Genomic DNA, 26642 nt, shown 5'->3' with positions numbered 1-26642 from the left:
CTACACGGTATGCTTTTTGTACACATGGTGTGGACCATGCACAAATTTCAATGCATCAAAGTGATATGGGTATACTTACATATGTATGTATTTTTACGAATAGAACGCGCTCTATTCTCGTCTGTACAACAAAAGGGAAACAGGTGCTTTGTTTGTTCGCAATATAAATAATGAAAACAACAAAAAACTAATGAAAAATAAACCAGTAAGGAAAGGATCAAAGTCGGGCGGGCCAACTATATTGTTACGAATGTAACTGATAGGTTTAAGTTAATTTAGTTTAATTTAAGTTAATTTAAAAATTTGAATTGTAACGTAACGTTTTATTACGCAGTTATTTTATTTAAGCAACAACAACTACCATGTAGAACTCTCTTCATCATTCTAGTCGTTACATTACCTTTTGTTAATGTTCTTTTGTTTGCCAAAATCATGTAATTATCGTTTAGTTTGTTACTTCTTTTCTTGCATTTATTTGTTGTTGTAATTACGTCATTGATCATCCCCCATGTATGTGAGTCTGGTTGTTCGCTTAGTGCGAATGTGCGTCTGTGTGTTCGTTGTACATATTCGAGGAGTTGCCAGACATTTTCTAGAGGACTATCGAACAGGGAGACTTTGGGATATAAATACAGGGGAACTGGCAATGACGAGTTAGTTGTGTTTTAAGCGTTGAACTGAACAGATCGGTTAAATAACAGCTGTCTCTATGCTGTGTGCTTTGTAATTAAAGTCGGTTCTGAATAAGTGTAATAAAGTAAATAAAGCATTGTAGAAACGTAATCTAAAACGAACCCTGTTTTATTTGGTACAAATCGTATCGGGGAATAAAACAACGTCTACACGGAGATTAGTTAAATCTAATTCCGTAACAATATGATACCCTACAACAATGTGAATAGGTAAAATATAGCTCTGTTCCTTTACGTGCAAGAATCTTCAAGTTTTACCACTTTTTACTCGAAAAGCGTTCCTTTACTTCTGACACCATGCAATTTATATGGGAGCAGTTTAAAACTTTTACTACTTTTGCCGGTTTTACCACTATCAAAAGTAAAGGAACAAACCATATATGTATATGGGAGCTAAACCCAAATGTGAACAGATTACGATATAATTTGGCACATATATTTCTAGACCAAACACCGTCACACATTCCAAATTTCATCAAAATTAGACATACATATCGTCTTTGGTGTATCAAATACCTAAAATCGGGTCGAAAATATATATGGGAGCTATATCCAAATCCGAACCGATTTCGATAAAATTTGGCACACTTATTTCTAGGCCAAATTTCGTCACGCATTCCATATTTCATTGAGATCGGACATATATAACGTGTTTCGTGCACCAAATACCAAAATTCGGCCGAAAATTTATATGGTTGCTATATCCAAATCTGAACCGATTTTGATATAATTTGGCACATTTATCTATAGACCTCATTCCCTAACACATTCCAAATTTCATCAAAATTGGGCAGATACAGCGTGTTTGGTGCATCAAATACCTCAAATTGGCGGAAAATATATATGGGAGCTATATCCAAATCTGAACCGGTTTTCACCAAAACCAATAGCGTTCTTCATTAGGCTAAAAAAATGATCTTCCCTAATTTTCAGCCAAATCGACCAAAAAACGCGACCTGTACGTTGCGAACGGATGGACGGACATGCATAAATCGACTCAGAAAGTGATTCTATGCATATCCCTAGAAGGTACTATGGGTCTACCTCTTTTCCTTAGGCATGTTACATACAAATGCACTAACACATAATGCCCTCACCACAGGGTGGTGTAGGGTATAAAAATTACCGTGCAGAAGGAATTACTTATGGGCGAAAAAAAAAAACTGTGACAGTTGCTATGCATAATATGTATAAAACATACCGTGTAGAATCTGCTTAAACTTCGATGTGGCAGCATTGTGTTGGCCATCAGCGTTTTAAACATAAATACATTCATTTGCATGACAGTGTTATTATTTTTCCGGCACTGTATTTGTATATGGTAATTCATCATATTTACCTCTGTTACCTTTTTCTGGTCCCAATTTTAGAAGTCTCGTTCGTTACCAGTTCAACAAAACTACAATAGTTTTTCTTTTTTATCGATATTACTGAATAAAATTACGAATAAAAGTTTTTATTATTCATCAATACATATTTAATATGTGGACTTATTACAACACTTCGTATTACAAATTTGTATGTTAAATGAATTGATTTTAACCTGGCGTTTACAATCGACAGTTTTGGGAAGACAAAAGCGGAAATGCAAACCTTTTTCACCAATACATTTATAATTTTTTTAAATACATATTGAGATATGTATACGGTGACCAATGTTTTCGGATGAAAATAGAGTACATATACAGATCGATGAAAAGTTAGAGGCTAAAAAAGCGGACGGGTATTTTGTAATACTTTAACAAAATATTCAACTAACTTAAATGCTTTTGTTAAAAAAAACGTACCTTCCAAAGTTTTAAAATCAACGGAAAAACTAGTGATTTTGTTTAAACCAAGACAAAAGCTCTGTTCTAGAACTAAAAAGTTTTTACAACTTTTACCACTTTTACACATTTTGCGTTCCCAAATTTTATATGAAAATCGTTTACGACTTTAACAACTTTTACGACTTTTACCACTTTATAAAGTACGGGAACAGGCCAAATATTTTGTTTTAATTTCTGCCCAGGGTTCTCCATTTATTAATGCTATAATTTGCATCAAACGAAGGTCAAGAGTTGGTTTTCAAGTTTCGTGTTCGTAATTTGTCGGAATATTCCCCCAAAATTTAAAATTTGGGTCAAAATCAAATTTGGATATTTTTCACACAATAGTCAATGATGGTCAATTTCACACGCCAAATCATCAATAAAAATCCAATCCAATCATTTTTCAAAATTATTGGCATTTTCCTTGACCAAACTTCTTACCTCGTGCAAAAATTTGTAACTATTAAAATTAAACTGTAATCACGGTTACAAGACAGACAATTAAAACTGTAATTATGTTATCTGACCACGTACATTATCATAATTGACATCAATGAAAAGGTCAAGAGTTCCTCCTCTATATATAACATACAGTGGTGGAACATATCTTCCAGGAATTAAGATGTAGTCATTATACTAAAAATTTCACCAATTTTCGTTTATTTCACCCGCTAAATATTATGTGATCACCGTGTTAATTTGAAAGCTTTTTCTTTGTCGTAAACCAAAACCTTACTTAAAATTTTGCGTCAATCAAATCCACATTGCGGCCTACACTGCCTCTACAATATCGGATAATTTTTTTTTGTTCCACTTCACCACCTAAATGTTTCACGATTACTACCAAAAAATAATTGTTTCTATTCTGGTGGGAATCCGACCTCCATACAAAATTTAGTGGCAATCGGTCCATTATTGAGGCCTGGAGTTTGACTACAATTGCTAATGAACGGTCGGACACACGTCTCAAAATTGCTTTATCTCGTCTATATATGAATTTTGAAGAAATGCTTACGACGAATATTTCGCTGTGTAACATACATTTTCGGAAATACAAAGTTTTTATACCCTTTCTTCATTGAGGTGTAGGTTATAAAAAGAGGACATAGAGTACGTCCAATGAAAATAGAGTACAAATAGAGTACGTTAAAAAATAGAGGACGGACACATAAAATAGAGTACTGTACTCTATAATAGAGTACGGTTGGTCACCGTAGATATGTATGAATGTATTGGTGAAAAAGGTTTGCATCTTTGCTATTGTCTGGCCAAAATTGTCTGCGTGTAAACGCCAGGCTAGTAATATGTTTGTAAACATTTTATGGAATCTTTTTTCTGCAAAATTTCAGGGGCACAATACTTATTATATGAAAATGTGGAATGTAAACTTTCAAAAAGCAAATGATGTCGAATGAAAAAAATGATAAAGAAAACATTTTGCATTTCACATTTTTATAGAACATACATACATCCAGTCGACATTAATAGTTATAAGTTGTATACATAATTGTATTTGATCATTATATGATAATATAGTATTATTAAAAATAATAAAATACTAGTGAGTTTATTTTTTATTTTTGATTTCTTAGAGAATCTTTAATATCATTGATTGACCAATATCTGCGTTCCATTTATTCGGTATTTTTATTCATGTTGTCTTTGTCTTTGTCCTCACCATTTGACTTGTTCTTCACAAATAGGTCATGTGGTCCTGTCTGCTGTATGGGTATAACTCGCTCCTTGACCCCATTCTTGGATTTGGGCAATGATACACTGAGTACACCATCCGCAGTTAATTTTGATACAATAGCGTCTTGATCACAATCCTTGGGAAGCTCATAGCGCCGCACAAAGTGTCGTGATACATAGCCAGTATCATCCGATTCACGTTCTTCGTGTTTAGCTTCAATAACCAAATGGTTGTTGACAACTTTAACATTTAGTTCATCTGGGCGAAAGAGTCCCACATCCAGATATACAGAAAATTCATCATCTTTATGATTGAGTCCTCCCTCTACATGGGCAAGGTCATCTTTGCCTTTGGCAATTTCCAAATGGCGAAAATGTGGCGCCAGGCGAGATATCAAACCCATTGTGTGCATATCCAATGGGAGGTGTTGACGAGCATGCTGCCTGCGATAGACACTGTTTGGAAACATTTCATGGTTGTAAAAAGGATGGGGATCCAAATTTAAAAGAAATGGTAAAGCTGTCATTTTATTCCTGGGTTTTTATTAACTTGTTGGTGCTCACAACAAACTTTTGAATATACACTGAAGCTGCTGGTTCCCAGAACAATAATTATGTATTTTGGTAATTGAATGTGCGTTTCGTGTACACCGCTTTTAAAAAACCGGACTTGATTTGTGCCTGGACGAAAGTAGACTGTATGTTATATACTTGTGTCGTCCAATGTTTTAAACTTTAAATGAAAAGCTTTGTTGCTTCCATTCCATGAATTGCATATCCAGGATTTTATTTTCTGCAATAGCGTTTATTGAGAGCAAATTTAATACAGAGAACTTGCTCTTTTTGTTGGAAGAAGAGAAATTCTATCCGTTGCTGTAAAAGAGCGTGTTGCAGACTCCATATGGACTAATGTGACCTAAAAACCAAAGTGTTTTACAAAAGTCTTCACAGTTTTAACTTTTGTCATGTAAAACAAAAAATCAAATAATGAAGAAAAATCAAAAATAAGTCGAAATGTTGTTAACAGACAACATCCAGTAACATTTGGTATTAATTATACCCTTCACCACCATAATATGGAGGGTATAATTAACATTATCATTCCGTTTGTAATACACCCTATACCCTATAAATACTTTATCTATTCTTGGAAAGCATAAAATTCTAAATCGATATAACCCTGTCCGTCCGTATGTAAAAATCAAAATACAACTCGCAATATTTAATATAGAGCTTAATAATTTGGCACAGAAATTTCTATTACTCCTAATATGGTTTTTAGTCTTCAAAAATTTGTTAGTATAGGTCCAAATTTTAATATAGACCCCATAGAACGGTACCTACCGATTTTCGGTATTTTGAAGGTATTAGTTTCATTATCACACCGAAATGGATGAAATTTGGAACTTAGTCTTCTTTAAGGGTATAAAACTTTCCCCCAGAATTTTGTAGGTATCGGTCCACGCCTTCATATAGCCCCCAAAGAACGGTACCTCCCGATTTTCGGTATTTTGAAGGTTTTAGCTTCATTATCAGACCGATATGGCTGAAATTTGGTACTTAGTCTACGTTGGGGGTATAAAACTTTCCTTCTGAATTTGGTCGGTATCGGTCCATGCCTTCATATAGCCCCCATAGAACGGTACCTCCCGATTTTCGGTATATTGAACGTTGTGGCTTCAATATTCCACAGAAATGGCTGAAGTTTGGTATATAGCCTTTGTTGGGGGTATACAACTTCCCCCTATAAATCTGTCGGTATAGGTCCACGCCTTCATGTAGCCCCCATAGAACGGTACCTTCCAATTTTCGGTATTTTGAAGGTTGTGGCCTCAACTTTCCTCCGAAATGGCTGAAATTTGGTATTTAGACATCGTTTGGTGGTTTTAAACTTTCCTCTTTAAATTTGACGTATAGGTCCACGCCTTCATATAGCCCCCATGGAAAGGTACCTCCCGATGTTAGGTATTTTGAAGATTGTTGCTTCAATATTCCACCAAAATGGCTGAAATTTGGTATTGAATTTTCTTTGAGTCTAAAAACTTTCCGTCAGATATTTGTCGGTATAGATCGACGTTTTAAAGTACCCCCGATAGAACGGTGCTTCACATTGTTTTACCGAAATTGCTGAAATTTTGTATTACAACTCGTGGTGGAGGGTATAACAAGTTCGGCTCGGCCGAACTAAACTCTGTTCTTACTTGTTTCTATTTTTTATTAGATAGCTGATAAAAAAATAAAAAACAGATTTTTTTAAAAAGATTTTTATATTTGGACCAATATTAAAGAAGTTATGAGTATTCCTTTGTATATAGTTTTTACAGAATTCGGCTTTTTCAAGGCTCGATATGCCTGGAACCGCATCAGGCACAGCAAAAAATAAAGGGAATCACAAATCACTTTCTGCAAAAGTGCCCGATTTCACTCAGAAATCCCCGTATATATTCTGGATCATTGACATAACCATGTCCGTCCCTCTGTGGAAATCACTCTAGCGTCCGAACTGATTGAAGAAGGTAGATAAAATTGTAGGTCCGTAAAACTTTTGGTATTGAAAATGGGCTCGGTTTTACGTTGACGCGTCGACGCTTTAATGAATTTTAAATGAATTATTCCTATTTGCCCTTCGAATTGGTTGTTATTTTGGATTTTGTGTTCCCGGTAGTGCGATTCTCTGACTCATTTTTTCAGTTACCGACAAAAATCGGCGCAATTAAAATACTTATAATTTCGGTAATTAACGATATTATTCGGTAAGTAAGCGACCAATAAAAAGTAGTAGTAAAGTTCTACCGATAGCAACAGTGTTGTAAACATTTAATTGAACTTTTCATTCTTAATTTTGCGTTTTAATCTTATCGATTTTTGTCGGTAACTCAAAAAATGAGTAAGTGAATCGCACTACAGAAGTAAAAAACATTTCTACCAACAATTGCTTATATAGGTCCCCGTTTTGGTGTAAGCCCCCATTAGGGTTATGACATTTTTACAACCTCGTATCCCTGTATGATATTTTGATGAGTTTTTACCTAAGATTGCATAAAATCTTAAATATAAAGTGATTCGATGAAAAGAGCTTCGGCATAAAAAGCTCATAAAGTTTTTATTTTTCAAAACTTTTCACAATTTTTTGAAGTCACTGTAAGCACATATTTAACTGAAAACAAGGTATAGGGGCACACGGCATAACCAACATTATTTACATACTATATATAATTTTATATTATATAACATTATCTCATATATCATAACAATTAAAAGTGGTTTGTGCGGGACCTCTTTTAAAATTTAAATGGGATAAAAGTTATTTTAGTCATTAATAGGCAAAAGGCCATTCATTCGTGCAACAGGAAATTATTTTTTGAGAAAAAATTTCATTTCATAGGATTTTTTCAAAAAAAAAAACAATCGAAAATGAGATTGAACTTCAACAAAAAACAAAACAAACAAAAAACAGACGAGGCACGGGCGAATTGGAGCTTTGTTAAAAACAAAAAAACAAAATTCCAATAAACAACCTCACAGGCAACTGTGTTGGTGTTCTTTTCAACTCACAGAATTCGAAGAATTCTTAGTTGATACGTGCTGACATGTTGCAAAATATTTTGATTTTGGTGTTTCTTTGGAAAAGCCGAAAAGTGAGTGTGATTCTCATTCATATGGGAATACTAGACACTTAAAGAGTTCGGTTTTTCGCTAAAAAAGGCATCATTTCAAAAACTGAGAAGCCAATTGATAATTCCCTTCGCCGGGATGAAATCATGATATTGGTAGCGATCAGTAAAATTTTGCAACACTGTCAGTTCGTTTTGAAAAACATTACTCTCTGTAATAGAGGGTAATAAATGAAGTTGAGCCAATGGGGGAATACTCCACTCAAACAATCAAAAAAAAAAAAAAAACAATTTTTCAAAGTGGTTTGTTTATGTGGTTTTTTATAATAAAATGGAATGAATGTTAGTTTAGGTATTTATATGCAAAAGTTCATTCATTCTCACTACAGGAAATCATTTTTGAGAAAAAAATGTCAAAAAGTCATAACCCTAGCCCCCATACGACGCGACGCGTGCTGTTTTCAGACCTTCTCAGTTTTTTATCATCATTTTCGGCCATAATTGAATGTAATTTAGCATTTAGAGATCAAAGTGGTTAAAACTCTTTTAAACCAAAATTGTGAATTTGGGCAGGTATCTTCAAGCTTTGATCGACATTTTCAGACCAAATGGGATGTAAATTGGTGCTAAAAATCTTCTCCACTAGACCAGATATGACATTTTGGAAGCAAAATTTTCAAAAATGGTATGAAAATTTTTCATTTCAGGCGGGCCCGGGGCCCTGCGTACGTCCCTGGCCTTCACATAACGGTGCCGTTCGATTTCAGGGAATTTCAAGTTTTGGATGTAATTTGGCATTTAGGGTTCAAAGTGAACAAAAAATTTCTCCACCACAGATTGTGGACTTAGGAATAGCTCCCAAATAAACGTACTACCTGATTTCAGATATCTTGAAGTTTTGATCGACATTTTCAGCTCAAATTGGATATAAATTGGCATTGGGTGTCCCCAGTGGTCACAAAACTTCCACTCTACAAATTATGGATTTTCGTAACAGAAAATCAAAATATTTCATGGTGGAGGGTATAAAATGTTTGGCCCTTACCGGGACATCCTATAAGGCCATGTGGTACACGGTGCACCTTGACTAACTTTAAATAAAAATTGCTTTTACCTGGGAAGTTTTTGCGGATTCTGAAACTACAATATTCATAGATGAGAAAATAATAATAATAAAAAAACAAAACAAAAAAATCGTCGGAGGGATTTTCAAATAAATCGAGGTCAAAGGGCTCATTTTTAGTGTTTTTAGGTTTTCAGGATTTTGCTTTAAAACGGCAAGTTCTGTTGACGCGGGATTGGATTTTGCAGCTGTGAAAATTCTCTTCAAGATTGACCTTTATGATTTTTTCCTAGGTTTTACCATTTTTATACCCTCAGCATTTATGATAACAAGGGTATAAACACTTTCATACGGGCAAAATGTGACTCATCGAAATAATGGTTTTAAAACCAAGTATATTTGGACGAAATCCTTTTCCGAGTCCGAATCGATTTGGTCCAAAATTTGGTTTTCGTAATATTTTGTCCAAGCTTAGTTTTCGTTCGAATATCGGCCATTTCGGTCCACTCCCTCGGGTACCTCCCCACAAAACTTCAAGACCTCCTTTCGAATTGTTTTGATTTTTTCATGCAACAGGTTGCATTCAAGGGGCTACGGTGGTACAAGTTTTTTGAGTGGAAAGTAAATGCTTGTACGACGGGCATGTCTATATTTCCTGAGAAAATGGCTCGAAAGCTGTAAAAACCCGATATGGCACCATGTTTAGTGGATGGATCGCACGATAACTCTGCAACGGATAAACCGATTGGGCCGTAATATTTGGCGCAAACCTAAATAAAATTCTAAGGTGGGTAATATCGGTCCACTCCTTTGGGTACCTCCCCCACAAACTTTTCGCTAAACTGGTACGTACGATAACTCTCAATGGCGGTAACCGATTAGTTCCATAATTTTCACATCTTAAGATTTCTACGATAAATCCGGTTAGAATATGGACAATGTATGTCAACTCCTTCGGGCACTTCCCAAACTAAATTTCGGAAAAGTGCAGGTTACCACCTCCTCTCGAATAGTTTTGACTTTTCTAAAATGGTACGCGCGATATATCAGAGCAACCTTTATGGCCCAATTTTGGATCTAGTAATACTTTGTCCAAACTTAGTTTATGTTCAAAAGTGGACCCTATCGGTCGACTCCTTGGGGTACCATTCTCACAAATATTCAACATTTTTGTTTAAGAGCGGTTAAGGATATGTTCGACGATCCTTTTGAAATTTTTACCGAAAGTACTTCTAGTAGCCCTGTTTATAGCGATATAATGTTTTTTTGTGGGTAAGTCCATGTTTCCTGATATAATGGTCCAAAAATTCTCAATTATATGGCGACTAACTGAAAAGACTGGTAGGCGCGATATATATAGAGAGGAATGACTCCCAAAATAAGACCCACTTTCAAAATGGACTATGTAGGTAAGTTCATGCGCCCAAAATCCCCTAAATACATAAGGTTTCTTCTGGGAAAAGAATTTCAATTCACACAGGCTGAATTCTTCAATTCAATTCTGTCGACAAAGCCGACTGATAGCTTTTTACTTGTTGAGATATGGATGTTGAAATTGGGACAATGCACTGACTCTATTGCCTGCTTATAAAACAGTGCCATGACTATAATTTTTTTTAGGAAGCAGCCGAAGGAGTTAGTAAATTGGCCCAATTTGAACTTCTATATCTAAATTACAAATTCTTCATAGATCCTGACAAACTAAAAAGCCCATTGCGCCAAATTTCCTGGTTCCCCGTAAAAGATAAATGAAAATAACGTGTATTATTTCTATATGTATGTACTTATGTACATATGAATGTTTATTTTAATGACTTTTATTCTCGTTTAAATTAAATTAGGTGTATGACATACATATATGTATGCATGTAAGTAAGACGAAATTAAAATTGAATTCAATTTGTGGGACAAGTGATTTCCAATTATATAGATTCTAATACAACTAGTTATAACATTTTGTATGTGTGTATGTATGTCCACATAAATGCATTTAATGAAGGCAATTATATTCGATGACAACAACAAACTACTTGAATTTAGTATGTAAACGTAGCCTCTGTGTTAAATAGGCAATTAATAACTTCATCTACTTTTTCTCCTCCTCTGTAGCACCGTTGGCTGCTGTTCCGTTCGTCTCTGTACCTTTTTCCTTTGAGTTTTGTTTGATATTCAAATGAGCCGGTCCGGTCTGTTGGATTTGAACTACACGTTCATTTGACTTCTCCTCAAGTTGAGGCTTTGGAACACTAACAGTTAGGATACCATCTGACGATAGACTAGATGCCACCTTATCGGCATCATAACCATTTGGTAGTACATATCGGCGAACAAAATGCCGTTGTATGTAGCCGTGCTGATCCTCACGCTCCTCATGTTTACCCTCAATGATGATGGAATTGTCGACCACCTTTACATTCAACTCGTTCGGCTTGAATTGGGCCACATCCATGCAGACTTGAAAACCATCTTTACCAATTGGGGATAGGCGTTCTTCTTTGCTGTCACGACGTCTGGCAGCTTGACGTTCACTCAAGCGGCTGAGCAAACTTAAGGGCAGCGTATAACCAACAGAATTGGTAATGGGTTCTCGGTGAGCGTGGCTATGAATCAGATATGGCGAAAGACCCAAACCAAAATCATTTCCATACAAGGAGGGTGATTCCCGATCCAATTCATCGATAAGGCTCAACAACAATGGTAGACTAGACATGTTGACACCAAATTCAATTAGTTGCTTCTTCTTTCCTCAATACACTTATTAGATGATAAAACTTTAGGTTGGTTAGGTTGTTGTCGCTAAGGTTGCTTTCTTTGTGTTTAGCGTATGGATTACTGCAATAGACTGATACCAACCAATGTGCCTCTGCCGGTTTTTATTTGATTTGCTCATTAGGAAAGAAATTTCTCCCGACTTCTAGAATTGTAAATGTGTGAATGAATGTGGGACCATGTAATGGAACTCTTCGCTTAAGAATTGTAGTCTGGGAGTGAGTGCACTTTTGCAAGTGCACAAATGGAAAGAGATGCGCGCGATTGCTGAAAAGTTTTGCACTTTCGTTTTACTATTCTCTTTGATTTTGCATTTTGTTAGACATTCTCTGTTGCATGTAAATATGTATGTATATATGCTGTGGTACGAAATTTCCCGAAGTTCATTGTACATAAACATATTTTTATTGTGGATGAATCCATAGAAAAGAAAAATTAAATAAGCCACATATATACATACATAAGTATGGACATATGTAGGTATGTAAGTATGTACATATATAGCATGTACTTCATGGAATTGAAATTTCTATTAAAATCCTATAATTTTGCTAAGGACATTCTAGTTCCTTTGCCATTCTAAGGGCTTTGTTAAATAAGAAGTTTAAAGAAGTTTTCTTCTGTCCACTTAGAAACCTATGTATGAAAGAAACTTTTTAAAGATGATTCGTTTCGAAAATGTAATTACTTTAAAATTTATGTACCCAGCTAACATTTTTTTCCGAATTCGCAAAGAATCTCAGAATCTCTGCACAATTTGCCGATTCTGATGCCGAATTCTTTCCGAATTCGGTACAAAAGTTGTATGACCGTGTCCCCCGAATTCGGAAAGAGTTTTCTAAGAAAATTCTAACAAAATATTAGAGTTCCGCAACGAAATCGGTCCGAATTCGGAAAAAATTCTGGAAATTTCGTTGGAAACTTTAGATTTTTTGAAGAAAATCGGTCTGAATTCGGGAAGAAATTCTGGAAAAATTCGAAGAAAAGTTTAGATTTTCTGAAAAAAATCGAAAGAAATTCTTGGGCGCTGACGCCTTTGATACTGACACACAACACAGAATAAATATCCCCCCACTCAGGGACAATTTTCTTTTAATGCGCTATTTATGGATGATTCTAATTTCAAACGTCCTAATGATTTTCCCTGTTGTTATCATTTTGTGATTAAAAGTAGAAGAATGTGCACGAATATGTTAAAGCTATCAACACTAGCCTGAATTATTATATGTTGCATTTATATTAAAACAATTCAAAAACTGTATATGCGAATTTTATACAAAATCACTTTGTTTTTCGACAACAACGGAACAAAAAAATACATTAGAAAATCGATTAGAAATCGGAACGAATTCGGAACGAGATTCTTAAGGTTCTTCAGAAAATGTGCAGAGATTCTTAAAAAAAGTGTTAGAAAATCGGTACAATTTCTAGAGAAATATTAGAGAAATCGACAAATATCTAAAAAATATTCAGGAAAAAAAATCGGAAATCAGAGCCCTCGGAAAAAATTGTTAGCTGGGTAGTTACGTACATATTTGCATGTGTGAAGTATGTGAGGCAGTGCAGGCAGGGCTGCAAGATTATTTTTATGAAAAATTGTCAAAATGACGATAAATAAAATAAAAATCGTCAAATACATTTTATAAAATCGCCAAAAAATCGTCAATAATTAAAATATGAACATTTATGCTCTGTTCCAGAACCTGCAAGAATCTACGATAACATTTTTCCTTTATGTTATCGAAGAAAATAGCAAAAATTAGTAGATTCTTGCAGTTCTGGAACAGACCATTAGATATATTTAAATATATATCCAAGGCGAATTTAACAAGGTGATCCAATAGTTGACGTTAGGTTGTAGTCTTCATTTGCTGTCAAATTTTGTTTGCGCGAAATATCCACAAAAGTTAGAAGAAAACGTTAAAATATTATTCGCGAAGCTTAAACAAAGATGTTGTACACAGATATTTTTTATAGAAGCGAAATATTTGTTATTTATTTATTTTTGATTAAAAATATGTTTTGACACCATGATATATATCTTTATTAAAAGAAACATCAAATAAATTTTCAAGTTAGTAAACATGTTTTTGCTTCAAACAAGTAAATTAAAGGAGAAAGTTATTTTATAAACAGATATGTGAATAAGCATTTCGTCATTAATTAAGTTATTCATTTTGTAAATAAATATCATTTTTAACAAGTCGGGTTTAATCAATAGCTGTGTTCCAGAACTAAAAAGTTTTTACAATTTTTACGACTTTTACACATTTTACTCGAAAAAGCGTTCCCGTACACAAAAAATGTTCACTTCTCTTTAAACAAAAATGGCGCTGAATGACGCTCTCTTTAAAAACTTTTTACACGACATATTTGGGCGAGTAAAAAAATAGTAACATGGTTGCCGGCGTCTGATTGGCTGATACGCCGACTTTGACATTTGTTCCAGTTGTTTTGACGTATTTTCCATTTTTCCGTTCCCGAACTATTTCAAAAACTTGTGTGTAAGAAAAAAATTTTTGCAGTTCTCTCTTTTACGAGTTTTACTATTAAAAAGTACGGGAACGAAGCTAATGTGTCATAACACTTTGGTTGTAAGAAGTTTTAAACGCGGTTTTCTCGAAATGGCATTTTATGAAGCTGTGACCACTGTTGCTCAAAAACGGATGATCCTATCTTCATATGTTTTTGAGGGATCATTATACACATAAAAAGCTTGTCCTTAAGCGAGAGACTCTTAAACATTTTTTGACGGATTTATAGCGAAAAACTGCCCATTTTTATACCCTTCACCATAGGATGGATTTTCTGTTTGTAACACATCGTCCGTCTGTTGAAATCACTCTAGCGTTCGCAGTAATTGAGCTAATGCGCTATATTTTTGCACCCGAGTGTATTTTTTCCATAGGCAGGTAAAGTTCGAAGATAGCCCATCTTCGGACCACTTTTTGGTATAGCCCCCATATAACGGTATTTTGGGGATTTTAGCTACATTTTTGACCGAACTACCTGTTATTTTACGTTTGGGGTTCCCAGTGGTCACAAAATATCTCCACCAAAAACCGTCAAAATAGGTCCATGTTTTGGTATAGCCCCCATATAACGGTACCACCCGATTTTCGGTATTTTGAGGATTTTAGCTTAAAATTTTGACCGAACCACCTGTTGAGGTTCCTAGTAATCACAAAACATCTCCACCAAAAACTGTCAACATAGGTCCATGTTTTGGTATAGCCCCCATATAACGGTACCTTCCGATTTTCGCTATTTTGTGGATTTTAACTACATTTGTGACCAAACTACCTGCTGTTGAACATTTGAGGTTCCCGGAGGTCACAAAACATCTCCACTAAAAACCGTCAACATAGGTCCATGTTTTGGTATTGCCCCGATATAACGGCTCCTCCCGATTTTCGGTATTTTGAAGATTTTAGCAACAATTTTTGACCGAACTACCTGTAATTTGACAGTTGAGGTTCCTAGTGGTCACAAAACATCTCCTCTAAAAACTGTCAACATATGTAGGTTCATGTTTTGGTATAGCCCCCATATAGCGGTACCTCCCGATTTTCGGTAGTTTGAGGATTTTAGCTACAATTTTTAACCGAACTACCTGCAATTTAACATTTGAGGTTCCCAGTAGTCACAAAATATCTCCTCCAAAAACTGTAAACATATGTCCATGTTTTGGAACAGCCCCCATATAACAGAACCTCCCGATTTTCGGTATTTTGAGGATTGTAGCTACATTTTGCGACCAAAATACCTGTAATCTGACGTTTGAGGTTCCCAGTGGTCACAAAACATCTCCACCAAAAACTGTCAATATAAGTCCATGTTTTGGTATATATATAATTATAAACATGGTCCATGTTTTTGTATAGCCACCATAAAACGGTGGCCCGCATTTTCGGTATTTTTGACCGAAGTATCTGTAATTCGAAAAGCTGTCAACATAGGTCCATCGGTACCTCCCGATTTTCGTTTTTTTTTTTGGATTTTACCTACAGTTTTTGACCCAAGTATCTGCATTTCGACATTTGAGGTTCCCAGTGGTCAGAAAATTTCTCCACCAAAAACGTAGGTCCACACTTTGATATTTCCCAATATAAGGTTCTCGACTGATTGAATACATTTTTTTTATGTTTTTTACCTTATTTAGGTATCAGCGGTCACAAAAGATCTCCGCCTAAAATTGTGGACAGGAAAGAAAATAATTATTCCTCTTTAGCTCAGAATATTTTATGGTGGAGGGTATAAAAAGTTCGGTCCGCCTGAACTTACCTCTTTTTTGCTTGTTTTCGTTAAAATCGAAATTTTGACTTTGACAGTTCAATAGATGTTTTTTAATTCCGTTCAGCTTAAAGACAAGATTATTATGTTCTTAATGTTCCCGCAAAAATATATGCTGATCGGTTTATTGGTTTTCGAACTACAGTGAGTAAAAACGAAGAAGGGCATTTGTCAGAAAACTATGTAATATTTTTTTAACTAAAACACAAATTTTGGAAGTATCCCAAGGTTTGACCTTTCATATGAAAAAATAAATTTCTAAAAAAAGTATGGATAGATCCCTTTTTTCCAAATTAGAAAATTCTTTAAGGACCTGCAAGAATCTACTAAATTTACTATTTTTTCGATATCACAAAGGAACAAATTATTATCGTAGCGAAATTAGTTGGTTATTGCAAGTTCTGGAACAGAGCATACATTTTTAATGTAAGTGGGACTTATCAAAGAAAAATACTTAAGATTGCTTTCAAATCTATTTCAATTTGTTTTTTTTTAAATAGTCTGGCTTAATCCCATACTATTTTGAAAATTTTAAAAATTGTGTACGAAGCTCTTTTCCAGAAATTTTGACATTTTTTCAGATAAAAATTTGCCAAAAAAAAAAAATAAAAAAATTGTAGATTTTTGCAGGTTCTAGCCGAGAGCAATTATATATTTTGCTTGTTTCATTTGAAATCAGTTTTATTCTTTATTTTTTATTTCTAATATCTATAATAGCCAAGCCAAATGCCTATTATACTACAATCAATACATAGTTCGATTTCCATTTTTAAATAACTTATGTAAAATATAGTTACAAATTTTGAATTTAAATACAACTGCATTTCTAAAACTTCAACAGTTTAAATATAATCTAACAGTAAAAAATAAATAAAATTGAATGACAGCTACTCCGATTATCGCATTAATTATAAAAATGTTTAATATATCCATTTCCAATAATTCATTTATAAATTTTGTAACAATTCGTTTACAATTTGAAATTAGTTAATAAAATCGAAAAGAAATATTGGATCAGTCTTTACAAATTCATGTTTTACAAAATTACCTATGACTGTTTTAGCAAAATAATAGAAAATCGCAATTTTTCGGGTAAAAAAATCATGGCCAAAAAATAGTCAAAATGAAGATAAGTCGTTAAATCTGGCAGCCGTGAATGAAGGTTAGGTTGGAGACTTCAAAGTTGTCTCACACTCTTTGTTTCGTCAATTTTTCGCAAAGTACAATATAAGTAAGAATGGCGTTCAGATCGGGCGGGCCGAACTTTTATACACTTAACCATAAGTTTTATTGAAGCAAAATGAAAAGTACTAAGCTCTTCCGTCACGACAAGTCTTATTTCTAGGAGAAGTGGAATATTCTAACTGAAGAATGTCACTTTCTTTTAAAAAAGGTTTAATTCGAATGAGAAAGCGATGAGTTCTATCCATTCAAAATCCCAAATGCCATGTTACAACCCATTGAGAATCCGAAATACCATGTTAGATCCACTTCAGTAGAAAAAATCCTTTTAAAGGGCGGTATCGATTACCTTCCAATCTGAGATACCGCTGTACGAAATTACAGCAACATCGGTCGGGAGAAACCGTTATATGTAGACCTACGTTTGCCTATAATTTTTAACCACTAGAAACTTTAAATTGCAAATGTAAGCTATTTTGGTCGGAAAATGTTGCTAATTTCTCTGTAGAAATCAAGGCCTACATAAGGTCGGCCAATAAGCCCAGCTGATTATTATGTTTGATGTCAAAAACATTATTGTGATTTAAAATACAAAGAAACTAAAATCACAATAATGTAAAATCTATTATGTTTGTTGTCAAATTTTGTGAACAGTACTCTGAATGGCCGACCTTCTGTAGGCCTTGGTAGAAATGTTGTATTCGCATATCGAAAACTAAATACCAAATTCAATCAATTCGGTTAGATAATGTGGCTAAAACCTTCAAAATACCGAAAATTGGGAGATACCGTTCGGTGGGGCTATAGCAAAACCTCGATGTGTCCATATTCCAACCCGATCTACGCCTGAATGAAATATTACGAGAAATAATTTTCGGACCAATTCGGTTGATCCGCACGAGAATTATCATGAGCACAATTTTAGTGAACAAATTTGAATTTTTGTGGGGGAGGTACAGGAGTGGACCATTATGGCCCATCCTTGAACTGGATATATATTTGGACAACATATTACGAGAACCAAATTTAGTACCAAATCGGTTGAAGCGTTCGAGACTTATCGTGCGCCCCATCCAGCCAGGCTGACAGACGGTCGGACATGGCTAAATCGACTGCATATCATCTTCCTTTTCCGGTATATTCTGCCTAAGATGTAACGGAATGTCGGGTTTATCGACGATAAAGTGTCCGGTCCAACAAAACAGGTCCGGCCAACATCATTTCCGACAATGTGAGATGTTGATACGCCAGTATTTTTGAAGCCTTTTTACTATCAAGTCAACCCCAATTAATTCAATTAATTAAAACTTTCACAGGTAAATGACATTCGTCCTAATAAGTCAACAATAAAATAAAAATTCACAGCATTAGCACGGCTGCCCCAGCTGAGGTTTGAATCTGGGTGCTCTTCAACAAACGGACAATGTTGACGATGTCTAAGCATTCTAAAGCATTGCCAATTTATCAATTTTCCGAACTGGAAGGCTGGGGTATTAAAGAAAACCATTGAACTGCCCAATTAAAAATGTTGGATAGCCGCTATTCGTGCGTATTATGAATTGGCATAGTGTTATTATTGACATTTTGTCCAATTGTGTTCGGTTACACTGATTTTCCCATTAGCGAAACGCGATGTGTATTTTGTAAACATGCAAGCGGAGAATGCATTTAAAATACTCGTATGTATATGCCATTGTTAGGCTATAATAATCAAATCAGACCTTATGCAAATTACAAGTTTTAGCTCCTACAGAAAAAGTGACTAAGTTTATGTGTAGAAATAGCAGATATTATTTATTATTTATAAATTTTGGTATTTAGTCATCGTTCAATGTTTACAACTTTCCACTAGAAATTTGTCAGTATATGCTCACGTCTTTATATAGCCCCCATAAAATGGTACCTCCCGAATTTCTGTATTTTGAAAGTTGTGGCCACATTACCTCACCGAAATGACTGAAATTTGATATTTAGTATTCGTTGTGGGTATACAACTTTTCTCCAGATATTTTCGGTATATGTCCGCGTCTTTATATATGGTCTTATAGAACATTATTCAACCGAAATGACTGAAATTTGGTATTTAGTCTTCGTTGGAGTTACAAAACTTTCTTCCAGAAATTTCTCGACACAGGTCGATGTTTTGATACAGCCCTCATCATAGAACAATTTTAGGCTCATTACCACAATAACTAACATTTCGTATTTAGTCTTCGCTGTTGGGTACAAAATAATATAAAAGGCACAAAACACCCCTAGGAAAAAATTACACATATAGGTCCACGTTTTAATATAGCGTCGATATAGGGGTACCACCCAATTTAAGATATTTTGAAGATTTCAGTCACTTTGTTTTTTTTTTTTTGTTTTCAAAATAGTCTGACGTAATCCCTTTGTTGTTGTTTTAATTTTAAAACAACTAATTTATTAGTGGAGAAAGTTTGGCATTGTTCGCCAAGGGGTAAGGCTAGGAAGAATAGCTTCGATCCTCGCCACATGATCTAATCAGTTCCCTTGTTTCTGGTTTGTGGATATTCTGCACCGAAGTTATTTTTCAATCATTTCTTTAACAAAAAACTTTTTATACCCAAACATCAATCGTCAGCTCGAAGTATAGCGTGACCAACGAAAAACTTCAATGAGAAGTTTTTCTTTGTTAACCTTACACAACTATTTTGAAAAAAAATTGCCACAGCTATCCCATTAAAAAAACGCCACCAAATCTCGATTTTAGCCACATTTTTCTACCGGACCGATTGCACCATCCGTTTGTAAGTATAGGCAAAATGGAGTATAATGGTATTTTTAATAAATGCCATTTTACTCCATTTTGCGGTGGATTTCATTTGTCCAGAATTGATGTTCTTTATGACAAGAGCTACAACTTTGCCTCCATGAGCAAATTAAATTTCTTCGCGGTTTAGGAGATATGCGCCTGCCAAAATGATCACTTCTGTCTTAAATTTTCAGGGATATTTTTGATGTCCTTTTTATCCTGGAATGCAATAATTTATAATTATTATATATAGCCTATACTCTCCTCTTTAATATGACACCAATACCAGAATAGTACGACCTTTGAAATTAGTTTGACCTCTAAAAGGTCAAAACGATGAGAAAATGAAAAATTAAAAATGCCATTTTCTCCATTTTGCCTATATTTTGAAACGGTTCAAGTGTAATTTTGGCTGTCGGACAGTGTTGTTAATTGGTATTTTCTCTTCCCAGATGATAGAAAACTTACTCGCAACAACTGTCCATTCACGCAGAAAAATATATGTTAGAAATATAATTGGATCCAAACAAATGTACATATGTTTGGTACTGGTCGCAAACAAATACACTCGAAATTCTCTATAACGAACTTCCCTATAACAAATTTTTTTCTATAACGAAGAAAAATTGGAAACACAGCTTTTTATACCCTCAGCATTTATGCAAACGGGCAAAGGGGGAGTAACCGATTTCGTCCATACTTTGCACATCCTGAAATTTCTACCAAACTTAAATGAGGTTCCAATATGGACTCATTTCGGTCCACTCCTTCGGGTACCTCCAACACAAAATTTCGGAAAAGTGCAGTTTAGGACCTGCTCTCGAATCGCTTTGATTTTTGCTGTAGCAACTTGTATTCACTGCCCCCCATACGACGGTACAAGTTTCATCAGGGGCAAGTCCATACTTCTTGAGAAAATTGCCTAAAAGGTGCAAAAAACCCCCATGACACCGTGTGTAGTGGTTGGAGCGCAAGATAACTCTCGGACGGATCTGCCGATTCGGTCCAAAATTTGGCCTTTTTAATATTTTGTCCAAACTTAACTTAAGTTCGATGATAAGTTATATCGGTCCACTCCTTCAGGTACCTCCTCCACAAAAGTTCAAAAATGTTCGGAAAAATTGTGCGCACGATAACTCTTGAAGAGAGTGACCGTTTTGGTTCATACTTTACACATCCTAATATGTCTACCAGATATAGATCAGATTTGAATATGAACTATATTTGTCCACTCCTTCGGGTACCTCCCACACAAAATTTCGGATAAATTCACTCGAATCACTTTGATTTCTGTTGAAGCAACTTGCATACGCTGCCTCCTTTATGTCGGGAAGAGACAAGTCCATAGTCTGAAAAATGCAAAAACCCCTATGACACCGTATGTAGTGGTTGGAACGCAAGATAACTCTAGAACGGATCAACCGATTTGGTCCAAAATTTGGTTATCGTCATATTTTGTCCAAACTTAGTTTCAGTTCGAAGATGGGCTATATCGGTATTTCCCCCAATATTTAAAAATGTCACTAAAATTCTATGCACGATATATCTTGAACGGGGCAACCAATTTGGTCCAAACTTTTCATCTCCTAATATGTTTTCCAAATTTAACTTCTAAAATTGTCCATATCGGTCCTCTCTCAACATTTATGTCTAAGTGCAGTTTAGGGTCTGTTCGAAGCAATGAACGGAAACAAACAAAACGATTCCCGTACCAATCACACAAAGCCACAAACTTTTCAGCTTCTCTGAATCGTTTCATTCTCACAACCAAAACAAAAACACAAACTTTTCAATGTAAAATGATAGAAACCGTACGATTGCTGAATTGTAACTTCGGCTATGCTTTGCCGAGTTGTTTCATTCACCACCGAAACAAAAAGTATTTTCCCGTGTGTATTGTCAATGACACACTCAGACACACACACACATGTGATTGCTTAACAACCCCCCAGCCAACAATTTTTGCCGAGATCGTACCGAATTAGGATGAATTTTCTGCACAAGTTTCCATTTCTGATGCCGTAATCGCATGCAAAACAGGTCCGATTTTGTGTGAAGCGGTTCGCAGAATTCGGAACGTTTTGTCGAGGGATATTCGGAAAGAACATTCTAGTTTCTACACGAATTCGTTCAGAATTCGAAAGATTTTCTGATAACGCTCTGAAGAAATATTCGAAAATCTGAAGAAATAGGAATTAATTTCGAGAATTTGTTTCGAGATTCTGAAAATTTTCGGAACAAATTCTAAAAAAATATAGATATTTTATCCTTAAATCGGAAACAATTCTGACGTTTTATAAGATATTCTGAATATTTTCTCCCAAAATTCTCAATGTTTATTAGAATACGATTCGAATTTCTCATTAAATTAAATTGGAACTTTATTTAAAATATTTGTTGAACTTTTTATTATTACAATGTTGATGAAATAGTATTCGTCGCTGCTGCCCACTGAATTGCACATTTATAAAATCATAAAGCACAGTCCTTGCGAACAAATTTTCCATTTGATTTATCTAAAATAGAAATAACAATATTATAAACAACGTTTTAGAAAATGTGTATACAATCTTACACTTTCATTTATTGTAAAACATGTGCCAAATTCATCACAATATAACTTGTTCCGTTACGTCTTATTCACTTAACAGCTGCAAAATAACTAAAAAACAAGCAATATCGTGAAGACACAAAAAAACTCTCCCTTGTCTTTAAATCAACTCTCGACGAATGTTCGGCAATTTTGTTCCCGGGAGAGAGAGAAACGAATCAAAATTTCCCATTAGAGTATGTGCAGATTACTCGCAACATTTTCGAAAACAAGCGCACGAAAGTGTGCAGAAATTCTTAAACGAAATCTTGCTGAAGATCACTTCAATTTCTGAGGGAAATTTGGAGAATTCCGTACATTTTCTGAACAAACTTTGGAAAACCTCTTAAAAGAATCTAATATCAGAGCCCTCGGTAAAAATTGTTTACTGGGTATTCCGTTTTCTATCTGCTCTTGTGGAGTTGAGTACTTTTCGCTTTGTTTGCTCTCACGAATGTAAACAAAACAAAACTAAACAGCGAGCTCGGCCAACGTGGGTTATGTTTCGTTTTGTATTGTTCCTATGGAAAATACGAAACGAAACGATTGGAAATGTTATTTAAAGTATTTTTACGTACGCTGGTTCGAAGATCCTTGGGAAATGTATACCGATGCTGTTCGTTGAGGTCCTGTTTACAGCGATATTATGTTTTCCGTGGACAAGTCCATGCTTCCTGGCATACTGATCCAAAAGTTATACTATGACCCACTAAAGTGACTAGTGGGTGATATATTAATCGAAAAGATATGACCCCCAAAATAGGATCAACTTCCCTAATGGACTATGTCGGTCCATTCCTTCAAGTATCTCCTCCGCACCATTTTTAACTTTAATCCTAATCCACATTTTTGTCGGCAAGTTCAAATGTCCAAAAAGAGCCACAAAATTCTGTACGTAGATGAAGGTTTCGATTCGTATAGGCTGAGGGTATACCTCTGTCGGGAAAGCCGACCGATACTTTTTTACTTGTGTCAGCACATTTTCACCTATTTCAACCTCTATATAACGAACTTCCCTATAATGAAGTGTTTTTATTGCACCACTGGGAATTCTCTCACAAAATAACCTCTCTATAATGTATTTTTGTCAAACTTTATATCATTGATGTTTACATAATAAGTGAGAAATAAAATAAATTCATAACGCTCTTTTCATTGAAGTGTCCACTAAAATTGTACCACCTCTATAAGCGGTGTTTTAGTGTGCGACACGTCGTTCGGACTTAGAGGAGGCTACAAGCTGTTACCTTTTCTTGTTCTACCATGTTTTTTGGCCCATACTTAGTTCAACTTTTCAAATGTTTTGTCGATATTATTCGCATTATTCAATACTTAGACCTATGTATTATATTTTAAGCATTAATAAACAATTATCTTTAGACTTAAGTCTTTTTCACAAATGACCGCATTAGTATTGCGTGATTCACAACAATCCACCTCTTCCCTTTAATAAGGGACACCAATCATAATTTTGTGATTATTGAATATTCTTTTTTGTTTGTTTTTTATTCGAAAAGTTTTCATATATAAAATTCACACGTTTTGCAACAGTGATCAGTTCAAATTTTCCCCACTAGAATTGAGATCAACATTTCGCGTAAAAATGTTTCAAATTAAGTATGACATCGTCCTGTGTGTTCTCCTGTGTTCCAGTCTTCGGTGGAGTTTAGCAGAAGAGCCAATGCAAGTTAAGGATTTCGCAACGTACGAAGAAGTAAAAGATCTACCAAATCATCCTGAAAAGTATTTAATTGACGTGAGAAGTCGCGATATGGTTGAGAATGATGGTGCCATTCCGACAAGCATCAATATACCATGTAAGTAGGGATTAAATCTATGTAATGGTACATATCCACTGCAACAATGTGTGATCTACGAGTATTTGTCCTTTCAAATGTATCTTCACATATAATTTTCATTATTTATTTATTTGTAAATTTTTATTATTTTAGTCACCGAATTAGAAGCAGCCTTAATGATGGAGGATAATGAATTTAAAAAATTGTTTGGTCGTGAAAAACCACCCAAGGATGCTGTTGTCATTTTCACGTGCCTTGGTGGTCAGTATGCGCAAATGGGAGCCGATTTAGCAAAATCAAAGGGATGGACGAAGTGAGTAAAACAATTTTTAAGGACCACGAAAACGATTTCTAATGAACGATTTACAATATATTTTTAGAGCCAAACCCTATTTGGGTTCATGGATGGAATGGTCAAAAAGAGAAGGCCTGTAGAAAGGATGTAATTTGCGCAATATTCTTTACGACCAATTTGTAATAGATGGATACCAAAACGAAGCAATATAAATAAACAACATTTACATATACATATGTATATGTATATGCATACAAGTCTTCTTAGTATATATGTGTGTACATATACATTCATATGTATATTGCACGTGGTTTATTTATTAAATTATAATTAATATATTTTGTTTTAATGTTAATAAAAAGCATAACCCAGATTTTGCCAATGTCCATATAAAAGGCCACACAAAGTGTAAGGGTATTATCTCATTCAATAATCAGGTGATTAGAATTTATGTATATCCTTAGAAATCTTTGGGAGGATAGTAAAGCTGAAAACACATCCATCGCTTGAGTAAAGTTTTGTGTTGGACGTTGAGAAAAAAGCAACAACAACAGGGCGACGCCTACACCAAAGTCCAGCGTTGATATGTTTGCCGGCATATATTTCAAATGAATTTGAATTTTTCGGCATCATGCCGAACAGTGTACAAACGGCCAAAACGACACAAAACTTTACCCAAATGTTGGATGTGTTTCAGCTTAAAGCGCAATTTGTTTTATTTGAATAGGAAATCTCTGTGCAAAATATTGTCAATATAGTTCCTCGTTTTACTATAGCCCCCAGGCATATATTTGAAGGACAAACATTTTCAACCGATTTTGATGAAACTATAAAAGATAATGTGTTCATTATTATACCCTCCACCATAGTATGGAGGGTATATTAAGTTTGTTTTTCCGTTTGTAACGCATTGAAATACTCATTTGCGACCCTATAAAGTATATATATTCTTGATCAGGGTAAAATTCTAAGTCGATCTGAGCACGTCCGTCCGTCCGTCCGTCCGTCTGTGGTAATCACTCTAGCATCCACAAAAATAGAGATAGGACGCTGAAATTTTGGGAAAATGCGTCTTTTGTTTGCAGGCAGGTCAAGTTCGATGATGGACTATATCGGTCCACGTTTTGGTATAGCCCCCATATAACGGTACCCCCCGATTTACGGTATTTTGACGTTTTTAGCTACATTTTCAGACCGATTTAGCTATAATTTGACATTTAGGGTTCTTAAGTGTCAAAAAACATATATAACAAAACTTGTGGACATAGGTCCACGTTTTGGTATAGCCCCCATATAACGGTACCCCCCCGGTTTGCGGTATTTTGACGTTTTTAGCTACATTTTTGGACCGATTTAGCTATAATTTGACATTTAGGGTTCTTAAGTATCAATAAACTTATATAACAAAAGTTGTGGACATAGGTCCACGTTTTGGTATAGCCCCCATATAACGGTACCCCCCGATATACGGTATTTTGACGTTTTTAGCTACATTATCAGACCGATGTAGCTATAATTTGACATTTAGGGTTCTTAAGTGTTAATAAACTTATAAATTAGAAGTTGTGGACATAGGTCCACGTTTTGGTATAGCCCCCATATAACGGTACCCCCCGATTTGCGGTATTTTGACGTTTTTAGCTACATTTTCAGACTGATGTAGCTATAATTTGACATTTGGGGTTCTTAAAAGTCAATAAACTTATATAACAAAAGTTGTGGACATAGGTCCATGTATTGGTATAGCCCCCATATAACGGTACCCCCCGATTTGCGGTATTTTGACGTTTTTAGCTACATTTTCAGACTGATGTAGCTATAATTTGACATTTGGGGTTCTTAAAAGTCAATAAACTTATATAACAAAAGTTGTGGACATAGGTCCATGTATTGGTATAGCCCCCATATAACGGTACCCCCCGATTTACGGTATTTTGACGGGTTTAGCTAAATTTTCAGACCGATTTAGCTATAATTTGACATTTGAAGTTCTTATATGTCAATAAACTTATGTGACAAAACTTCTGGACATAGGTCCACGTTTTGGTATAGCCCCCATATAATGG

The 26642-nt window shown here is 35.0% G+C and overlaps 3 protein-coding genes across 3 annotated transcripts; 1 reads left to right on the top strand and 2 right to left on the bottom strand.

The window, feature by feature from the left end:
• Positions 1–2100: 2100 nt before the first annotated feature.
• Hsp67Bc (Heat shock gene 67Bc) lies at positions 2101–4895 on the bottom strand. Its single transcript, XM_073987901.1, has one exon. The coding sequence runs from the start codon at positions 4720–4722 to the stop codon at positions 4138–4140; it is 585 nt and encodes a 194-aa protein (XP_073844002.1). The 5' UTR covers positions 4723–4895; the 3' UTR covers positions 2101–4137.
• A 5741-nt stretch (positions 4896–10636) lies between these two features.
• Positions 10637–11725, bottom strand: LOC141404090 (heat shock protein 23-like). The gene has a single exon (XM_073987369.1). The coding sequence runs from the start codon at positions 11580–11582 to the stop codon at positions 10959–10961; it is 624 nt and encodes a 207-aa protein (XP_073843470.1). The 5' UTR covers positions 11583–11725; the 3' UTR covers positions 10637–10958.
• A 12238-nt stretch (positions 11726–23963) lies between these two features.
• LOC141403597 (rhodanese domain-containing protein CG4456) lies at positions 23964–24982 on the top strand. Its single transcript, XM_073986261.1, has 3 exons — positions 23964–24299; positions 24435–24594; positions 24662–24982. Exons 1-3 carry the CDS (start codon positions 24086–24088, stop codon positions 24714–24716), a joined length of 429 nt encoding a protein of 142 aa, XP_073842362.1. The 5' UTR covers positions 23964–24085; the 3' UTR covers positions 24717–24982.
• The last annotated feature ends 1660 nt before the right edge of the window (positions 24983–26642 follow it).

Source organism: Musca autumnalis, unplaced genomic scaffold (assembly GCF_047663935.1).
Source record: "Musca autumnalis isolate F117 unplaced genomic scaffold, ASM4766393v1 scaffold_4, whole genome shotgun sequence".
In the NCBI taxonomy this organism is placed as follows: Eukaryota; Metazoa; Arthropoda; class Insecta; order Diptera; family Muscidae; genus Musca; species Musca autumnalis.
Note: the sequence above shows the minus strand (reverse complement) of the source record. Positions and strands in the feature narration are given on the sequence as shown.

Excerpts from the sequence above, each read along its gene's own strand:
- Hsp67Bc (XM_073987901.1), bottom strand. The coding sequence starts at position 4,722 with ATGACAGCTTTACCATTTCTTTTAAATTTGGATCCCCATCCTTTTTAC.
- LOC141404090 (XM_073987369.1), bottom strand. The coding sequence starts at position 11,582 with ATGTCTAGTCTACCATTGTTGTTGAGCCTTATCGATGAATTGGATCGG.
- LOC141403597 (XM_073986261.1), top strand. The coding sequence starts at position 24,086 with ATGTTTCAAATTAAGTATGACATCGTCCTGTGTGTTCTCCTGTGTTCC. Across the intron at positions 24,300-24,434 it reads GACAAGCATCAATATACCAT|TCACCGAATTAGAAGCAGCC; the intron begins GTAAGTAGGGAT and ends TTATTATTTTAG. Across the intron at positions 24,595-24,661 it reads AAATCAAAGGGATGGACGAA|AGCCAAACCCTATTTGGGTT; the intron begins GTGAGTAAAACA and ends ATATATTTTTAG.